General features: G+C 43.4%; 1 protein-coding gene across 3 annotated transcripts in view; it reads left to right on the top strand.

Annotated features, from left to right (window-relative positions):
* Positions 1-1,722: 1,722 nt before the first annotated feature.
* Positions 1,723-9,994, top strand: part of LOC311246687 (uncharacterized protein) — a 65,540-nt gene continuing 57,268 nt past the window's right edge. For all 3 annotated transcript variants that reach the window (XM_084336894.1, XM_084336893.1, XM_084336892.1), the window contains exons 1-2: positions 1,723-2,603; positions 9,324-9,435. In XM_084336894.1, coding sequence (XP_084193020.1) covers positions 2,115-2,603; positions 9,324-9,435 — 601 coding nt within the window. In that variant the 5' untranslated portion in view covers positions 1,723-2,114. The remainder of the gene's footprint in view (positions 2,604-9,323; positions 9,436-9,994) is intronic.

Genomic DNA, 9,994 nt, shown 5'->3' with positions numbered 1-9,994 from the left:
AGCTGTCCATTCCACACCTCCAAGGGTTGAACCGCCTAGGACCTGGTTTTGGATTTTCCCACAAAATTGAAAAATGTGGAAGCCACTTGTGTTTCCTTATCGAGTACAGCCCTAAATTTAGTGCATTTCTGCTTTTGACGCACGTTGGTTTGTCCTGGGCAAACTGGCTTGGCTTCCAATTCCTTAATTTTTTTTTATTAGTGTGGACCTTTTTTTAAACCTTTATTTCCCCCACTGCTTGTAAGTGGGTATTTGAAAATGTTTTGAAAACCATTGAGGCATTTAACTGCAGGGTATGGTGCAGGGAACAGTTGTCAAAACATTATCCTCTTGTGTTTTCTTTTTCATTATTACTGTAATTGGATGCAAGATGCATATATTTGTAATACTAATGTTTTGTAATTGTTTACTTTCACAGCAGTAATGCTCGTCCTACTCATAAGTTATTTTCTGAGCTGATTCAGGAGGCTCATGTTTCACTGAAAAGATGTAATATGGAGAAAAAGCAAACCAACAACAATACCACTTGCAAAGTTGAGCTAAATTGCATCAAGAGCCAACTTGTCAAAAGCAAAGGGAAATGTAATACTGGGAAGAACAATTTGTTTCAGAAAACACAGCCTGAAACCTTTTCTGCAAAAGCTGCTGAAAAGGTAGTAGCCGAGAACAAAGTTATGACTTCTTCACAGCAGAGTAAGAACCATCAGAGTTTGTCCCTGTGCGCAGATCCTGTCAAGAAGACATGCGTTATGAGTTCTTCACAGGAGAGTAAGAACCATCGGAGTTTGTCCCCGTGCGCAGATCCTGTCAAGAAGACATGTGTTATGAGTTCTTCACAGGAGAGTAAGAACCATCGGAGTTTGTCCCTGTGCGCAGATCCTGTCAAGAAGACAAGTGTTATGAGTTCTTCACAGGAGAGTAAGAACCATCGGAGTTTGTCCCCGTGCGCAGATCCTGTCAAGAAGACATGTGTTGCGGTTGATAAGTCGGTCCATGAACCCAGCCCCAAACCACCCCTCGACTCCTCTGTGGAATCTGACCACAAAAGTGAGCCTGAAGCTCAACCTGAGGAGAAAGTGAAACCACCCAGACGGCCTACCTTGCCTTTACCAGCCCTCGCCAAGTTTCTGAAGCAACACGGGAAACCCAGGCGTGTAACGGACCGACCAAAATCTCCCCCGGCATTGCCATCGGAATTGCCGTCGCATGCTACTGGACCTCCTGTCGGTCCAGTTGTTGGGCTCAGTAGTGAACCAAATGGTACACCCGGTCCATCAAAGGACCCTACTGATCTGATTACCAAGCCTGGCAGCAAAGCCACCAACCACGCCGAATTAGATCACGATGGCCAAGTACCGAATGTTATTAGTCAAGCTGCTGGATGTTGTAGTAAGGCTTCCAGTCTTATTGGTCAAGCTATTGTTCCAACCACAAATTACCTGAAAGCAAGAACTGATTCTCCACTCTTTGTCCCAATACTTGAAAATCCAGTCCCAGAGCCACTGGCGTCAGATTCCCCACCAGTGGTAACCAACACAGATAGGTCATTTCATACCTGTGAGTCAAACATATCCACTATCCCCTCACAGTCTGACACTTCCTCTCAATCTCCCATGTTTACACCATTCCCCAACACAGTGTTTCCTGTCCCAAAACTCCAGACAGGTGAACACCCTACAGACACTGCCGTATTTTCACAATCATTCAGTCAGCAGCCACATTCTTCCGTCACAGTAGTAGACTATGCAAAAGACCCACTGGCTCAAATCTCAAGTCCCACAATCACGAAACCTGCCTCCCCATTAAGTGACTCTGAGTCGTTTGGCTATGAGCCTCTGTCACCTGCCTCCTCACCAGCCCCTTTACCTTCCCTTCCTTATGCTCTAGAGTTAGAAACGTCCCCCGCTCACACAGCACCTACGTCACCCGCAGATCCATGTGGACCTTCACCCACCAGTGAGGGCTCAGCTAGGCTTACGACGTTGAAATGGCACACAGTGTTACCTCCACCCGATCCCTTCTTAACCACATATACATCATTTCAACCCATCCCACAACCTGTATCATTGTCTTATACCTCACCGTTGTTGGCTACTGAGGAAACCCATCCCTTAATGTCTTTAAGCCCACAGGCTCTTGACACCGCCACGTCGTCTTTTCCCTCCGACCCGGTCGCATCATTTCACGATAACGAAACATCGTTGCCGTTCCCGGCGGGGTTGTCTCCCCTCGCGCTCCCACTATCGCTGTCCCCGACCTTCTCTTCGCTGGACGGCGACGCACTATCACCCACAGCGTCGATTTCGGAGCTCGTGCACTTTTTCTCTTCCAACGACGACCTCGGAATGGAGGTGGACTTCCCGAACACAGAGGCCACGCCGGTTCCCTGCCTGCCTCCCGCCGTTGTTACAGACTGTACTCCAGCCGCCTCACAGCAACCGGCCTTGACCGCCGACAAGCCCCAACCTCGGAAGAAGAAACCCAGGAGGGGGAAGCGTCCCAAGGAGGATGAAGCTCTGACGGCGACTGACCCTACGGAGACCAACATGCAACCCAACCTGGAGGAGGTGGAGGAGCAGCTGTTCGTCTCTTTCACGTCAAAGGTAACATTGAATGGGCTAGTGAGTGTGCTAGGCACCTTTAGTGCTACTCACCCCAGGGTGCCAGCCAGGGAAGGGACAGCTACTCACCCCAGGGTGCCAGCCAGGGAAGGGACAGCTACTCACCCCAGGGTGCCAGCCAGGGGAGGGACAGCTACTCACTCCAGGGTGCCAGCCAGGGAAGGAAGGGACAACATGGCAAAATAAAAGTGATCGAGTGCACTTCATGTGTTCAGATTGACTTTTCTTCAATGCATTTTAATGATAGATTATCTGGCATTTTGAGATTACCTGCATTGGCCGATGACCATGCAGATTATAATTATAATAATGAAACGAATAATAATTGTAAGCAACAATTGCAGCTTAAAGTGCTTTACGGCAGAGAATACAGTAAAATAAACATAACGTTTGTATAAAATAGACAATAGAAGCAATGCAAGAAATAAGAAAAAGGGTAAAAGCAAAGCAGACAATAACAATACAACAAGAAAACAATAGAAATATCTGAATAAACAATAAAATTGCTCTAATTTACAATATAATCACTGTGGATCAGGCATGTGCCGTCAGCTTTGAAATTGGGTAAGCACTAAGCATACAAATATTTTAATACACTTGATAATTACACATTATGCCAAGTACAAATGCTATGGGTGAGTGCAGTCTCACGGAAATGCCGCTTCACGCAAATGTATGTCCTAGAACCCGCTAATAAACAGTAAGCGGAGAGTTAAAGTGGCAGACTTTATGATCAAATGACCAAAAACTAAAAAAAGTTGGCACTCACAATATAATGTTTCAAATCAAGGGCCATATACGTTGCCCTTCACTCATCGATAGGTTCAGAATAACCGGGATGGACAGCGACAATTCGCCTAACTTAAGAGCCCTTGATAGACAATCTGCTCTGGCATAACTAATCTCTCAAAATACAACGTTCTCAACATTAATGCACAAGGCATAGGCCTGTGACGGATCATATTGGTCTGCGTTGTGTTGATGTATGTTAATGTCCCGAGGGGGAGTCGAACAGGGGGCTCCCGCGTCCGCGGGCGACGACACAGGCCGCTGCACTAAGAAGTGAATTCACTCCTAACTACCGTACCTATGCGTCTGTTAACCCTGTTATGAGGAAGTGAGTTTAACTTACCAGCCCGCACTGCCACAGTCACTCGTCAACACACCTGTTTCCGTGACTGTTGACATACCCACGGGCTTCCCCGTTACACTCACCTCCCTAAACTCACGCCCCTCAGGACATCCGGGTCACTGGGCACCACTGTGACGGATCATATTGGTCTGCGTTGTGTTGATGTTAAATGTTAATGTCCCGAGGGGGAGTCGAACAGGGGGCTCCCGTGTCCGCGGGCGACGACACAGGCCGCTGCACTAAGAAGTGAATTCACTCCTAACTACCGTACCTATGCGTCTGTTAACCCTGTTATGAGGAAGTGAGTTTAACTTACCAGCCCGCACTGCCACAGTCACTCGTCAACACACCTGTTTCCGTGACTGTGGACATACCCACGGGCTTCCCCGTTACACAAAGGTAAAGTAGACGGCCCGTATGTGGGCCGTCGAACGTTAAGAGGTAAAACCAGTGCAGCACAGCAGTTAACTCGGATCACCATCGCCACCGTATGAACCAGCGGCCATAACGTAAGAAATTTGTTATCTTACCTTTTACTTGAACACAAAATCCATGCGTCTCTCCTTGCAAATGAACACCTCTGTGACTTTACTGTAAAAGTCGCCCGCTTCGAAGTTTCGAAAGTCTCAGCATGAACTTGTACGTGATGACGTTGATAAAAAAAAACGTTTTAACCTTTTTTCTTTTCATGTCAACGTTCACACGCACAATATACGTATCAGGGCCTGCGTTCCACTCTACTGGTTAAAGTTGCTTACTCGTGAGTAGTACGTTCGTTGATAAAGAAAAATAAGGTCCACAGCCGCTCCGGTGTAAAACAAAGATATCCAAATGGTTTATTTATCTTCCACAGCGAAGTCTTTCTTTACAGAAGTGATCCTAAAGCTATTTTCCTAAATATTCACGTCACTACTACAAGGTAAGAAAACTGTATTTTCCCAGTCTCCAAAATCGCCGACTCGACACATGAAAATTCCTCCTCACCTGAAAGCCGTAAATAAACAGCAAAACGGTAGGCAAGGCACCCTGGTCTAGAAATGCAGGCTTCAATCTATGTTGTTTAGTATATATGTTCAGTACTGCTCAGCACTGTTTCAAGATGCACAATGATCTCTTAACACTTTCTGCGCCAAACCCGAGAAAGGTCGGGTTTCTTTTTTCCTTTGATCCCCGTTCTATACACTCAGCCGGAGCTCCCTAGGTCTCCTTGGCTCATCTGCCTACGTTGGAATTGCAATGACGATCGAATCTCACCAGGTGGCAGTATCGCCTACCTTTTGAACTGGGATATCACTTGTCTTGTGATCCACTCTGGCTGTTTCCGCCTAGGAGTGGATCACAACATAGCAATCGGTGGAAGATTTGGTGCCTCAGAGCTATTATTTCCCATATGGTAGCCATGCCCAATATACACGAGTAATTGCGATCACCATGGGATCGACTGGGATTTATTCATTTTGGAGTACTTTCTGACTGAGGTAAGGTCTATCTTAGGAAACCTGCTGGTATTTCTTTTACGTAAAACATGCTTCTGTACCGATCACAGTGTCGTAGTTAACCGGACATAAAACGTGCTTTTGGTAACGATCACAATTTTGAGTTAAAACGACGGTGTACCTTTGATTTGGAAGTATTTGGGGTTTTGGGCAAGCAACCAGAACTATTTGGGCATATTGCATATAACGCGCCATATCTCGCGATCTATGAAAAAATACTGGATTATTTTGGAAAGGGGTGATGTTTAGCGTGTAATAGTGCACAAACTACAGTATGTAGAAATTAACTTGTTAGTCAGTGATGGACTATGAACAATGCCTGTCAAATGAAAAACGATTGTCTCCATAGCTATAATACAGAACACACTATGGGTCTGCAAACATCGCTAAAATGGTCAATAACGCTGGCGCCATTGAGTAAAGATGGGAAAAGGGTGTGGCACTCAATGAGTTAAGAGAGAATTGTTGAATATATATAGATACACAAATGTTCTAGAATGTTTGATTATAACATCATACTGTGACATCACGAATACTCTAGAATGTTCCATTATGACATCATACTGTGCCATCACAAATGTTCTAGAATGTTTGACTATGACATCATACTGTGACATCACGAATGTTCTAGAAGGTCCTATTATGACAAATAATATGGTTCAATGACTATATAAATCCAATCAGTATTCCTAATGCCGTTTCAATGTAAGGTTATAAAAATAAACATATGAACATTCATATAATACAATAACCAAAATATATAGCTTTGGCTCCTCTACAATACGCTTACCTAGGATTTGACTTGATTCAACAACAAAGCAGTCTGGGCAATGGCAAGCCGAAAACGGTCGAAAGTGTAGTTATTTGAAGTTAGTTAGTTTTGAAGTTAGTTTTTTTCACGACTGAGGTAGGTAGAAAAGGGGTACCGGTATCGATTCACAGGTACCCGTACCGTATCGGTTCAAATGTGAATGGTACCCATCCCTAATGCTTAGCCTGGGCATATTAGTAGCGGGCTGAGGGAACAAATTCAATCCCTGTGGTGGAAATGCATTCGAATCGACACTAGAGAAAGCAAAGCGAGAGAGAGAGAGTGCTTACACCTGGGTGGCGCCAAAAAGCTAAAACAAAATGAAGGACTGCTGCTGCACTGGGACCAAAGATGACGACTCTTAACACTTTCAGAGCCTTTGATTAACCTTGATTTACCCCGTTGAATACCACCATCCACTTCAATGTTAGCGTTAAAAACGCCTAATCTATGTTTTAAATTATGGCTATGTGTCTAATCTGCCCAGCGCTTATCAATGACTCGTTTGCAGTCAACATTGTCGAAACGGATTGTTTTTTTAACCGGTTCATATCCTTTTTATAGCATTTCGAAAAGCTATCGTTCTCTCGAAAATGTCCAGGAAGATAGAAAGATTCCCTCATAAACGGCATTTATTGGAATATTCTCGAATACACTAGACGCGTTGTCATTTGTCGGCCTATTTATGAATAGTTGTCAAATAAACGCTAGATTATCGATAGTATATGTGTACGTATGCACGCTATAGATGCGAGCTGAAAAATCGATTCTCTCGTTCCCGCAAGATCACACACATGGCACATAGGGGACACGCCGTTATCTCAGCGAAAACAGCTCAGATTACCCCAAGACTGGTAACATAGACTCCTTACCTTAGATCAGATGTTCTCCAAAAAGATGATTCCAATTCCTGATCACCATTCCAAATATCGATCGCGTTGATTGATTGATTATTGGCTGCTGTGAATATATAATCCAGGCTGCTTTCCGTCCCGCGATGACTTCCATGATGATCAGACTTCTTGCCAGCACAAGGAGCCAGCTGGCTCCGCCTCTACATATCTACAGATCCCAGGTCTAAGCGACTGACCTGCAGTTACACAGGGATAGACGATAGGGGGCACTTTTTCCATTCTGAGCTCCTGTAGGGGCTGGTGTACCAACGGGAGACTCGGTTGATGAAATATGAATTCAGATCGCTAATAAAAAATAAAACAATATTTGTCGTCGTGGGCACTCAATGGGGGGGCTGATCAAACGAGATATGTCGTCCGTGGCACTGAAAGGGTTAATGAAGATGCGAAGAAATGTGTTTTTCTGTTGATTGACAATGCGCCTCCTAGTGGTTTGGAAAGGGAATTATTTTTCACACATTGTAGTTACCCACATCACTTTGGTCATGAACTGAATGTTTTGTTATTGGGGCAAACTTAATCTTTATGTAGAGTAATTTTATTTATTATAATTTATTTTTAATAATACATCCACAGAGCTTTTAGAAAGGTGCAGAATAAAAGTATTGGTTTCCCCCCAAAAGAATTAGAGGGATTTGCGGGTCCAAAATGAATGTTTACATGTTGCATGCATGTATCCTCTCCCTACTTCCCATTTCCCCACATGAAAGGCACCTGGTTGAATAAATGACATGCTGGTGCTCTAGTGCGACATCTAGTGGCTGAATGTTATCTATAGCACCTTTAACACTTTGAATGCCACGAGGTGGCGCCAGAGATATCGCTTCAATGCCACCATCGGCGCCAATGTTACGCTTAATATCGCCTAATCTATGTTTTAAATTATGGCTATGTGTCTAATCTGCCCGTCGCTTATCAAAGAATCCTTTTCCAGTCAGCGCTGTCAAGGCAGATTGGTTTTTTATCGCTTAATTTCCGTTTGAGAGCATTTTGAAAAGCATCCGTTTTGAGGTAAAAAACTGTTCATTCTAGACCATTCTATGATAATCGTCTTTTACTGGAATATTCCAGAACGTTGATATTCGTCGGCCTATTTATGAATCGTTTTCAAATAAACGCTAGATGATCAATATTATACGTGCACGCAAGCACATTCGAGCCGCACACGGATAATCGCCGTGTTCATTTCCTCTTGGACTTTTACAGTGAAACCGAAAGAGCCCATTTCACAAAACAGCCTATATCTTCATCAAAATTAGTCTGATTATCCTAACACTGATAACATAGATTCCTTACCTGACATCAGATGGTATCCAACTGGTATATTCCAATTCCTGATCACCATTCGAAAAAATCGATAAGTGTATGGATCCAACGTGTGTACAGCACAGTACATGATTCCGCAGGGCTGAGAGGCTCCAGAATGAACTGTGGTAACCCCGGCTGCATCAGTGGACTGGAAAATGTGGAGTACAGGATTTTTTTCCCCATCCATTTTCATTGAGTCCATTCCAAAATCCCTTATGTCATCTGGGAGACGATAGGGGGCGCTTTTTTCCACATCTGATCGCCGGCGGTGCTCGGGTATACTCGGGTAGGCTCGCGTGATGCAATATGATTTCAGATCACAAAAAGAAAAATTAAAATCAGAGAAATCTCGTGAGTGGCTTTCAACATAACTATCGGAAACCCGAGATATCTCGTGTGTGGCAGTGAAAGTGTTAATAATCCTGCTCTGTGCAATACCTCCCTGATCTATTCCAGATATAGAGATGGATAAAGTTGCATTTGTGAAGTATCCTGTTCCTCAGCACACGTAATCTGAGTCAGGGGGAATTTGACTTCTCATGTATATACTGTCACCTAGAGGCTCCCTGAGGTTACTGATCCCCATCACTCGTTCCGCTAAGTGGCAGTAATGTTTTCAGCGTTCCTACCACCACTGAATCTCCCATGAGGAAGAAGCAGTCTTGTTTTCTGGATGGTAAACCGGTGGAGATTTCTGAATTCGCCTCTAATGGCTCAGTAGTTGTGAGACCACATTGCCTGTACTGTGTAGACCTACAGGAACCTCCAAAACCTTTGCCTCATTTAATGTTAGCTGATGTTAATAAAAAGGTGGCATCTGTAAATGATTCATGACACACATTATCAAGCGATTGTTAGATATGTTTCTCTGGAACAGAAACATAATGTCAAATAGTAGGCTATATATTGTATGAATTTGGATGAATGTGTTAATGTAATAAATGATCAATTGTGCCCTTGATGTGAATGTTACCTGCAAGGACTCTCGTCATCAAATGAGAACCCAAATGTATACTGAAAATAAAGACCGTCACATTTCAGGAAGCACTTAGACTCCACTTCGGGGACGCCTCTGAATCTCCGGGGATGACCGAACAAGCTCAGAGGACGCCTGTTGCGCAGCCTCAGCAGTCCACTGAGGTCACAGACGATGGTAAACAACATACATGAACTGCTCTCGTACTACATTCTACAGTGCTAGGCTTTACTATAGTTACTGTGGTTATGTATACTTTAATTAAAAGCCCACCTTTAGCAAAATGCCAAGAGTGAGCACTTGATTTGTTAGGGCTGTTCTTGACCAACGATGTTCATAGTCATTTTGATTGTTGCTTCATTCAACACATCTGTAAAATTGTGTTTCCCACAATGTGTTTATCATATTTCAGGAAATCATTCAGCATTGGGAAAACCCAATCAATCAACTAGAAGGTCTTGGTCAACTAAGACAGAACAGACTGATTAATTAACTATGACAGAACAGAATGATAAATCAACTAAGACTGAACAAACTGATTAATCAACTAAGACTGAACAAACTGATTAATCAACTAAGAGGGATGGATATAAATGTATATGATTGAGTTATTATAGAAAGATAGATATGATATATGATAGAAATGTCAGTATGTCCATTACTTATGGACTTATATTATATTTATATATATTATATTATACTTATATATGTTGTATATATTGTTTATACATATATT

Source organism: Notolepis coatsorum, assembly GCF_963971535.1.
Source record: "Notolepis coatsorum genome assembly, chromosome: 2".
In the NCBI taxonomy this organism is placed as follows: Eukaryota; Metazoa; Chordata; class Actinopteri; order Aulopiformes; family Paralepididae; genus Notolepis; species Notolepis coatsorum.
Note: the sequence above shows the minus strand (reverse complement) of the source record. Positions and strands in the feature narration are given on the sequence as shown.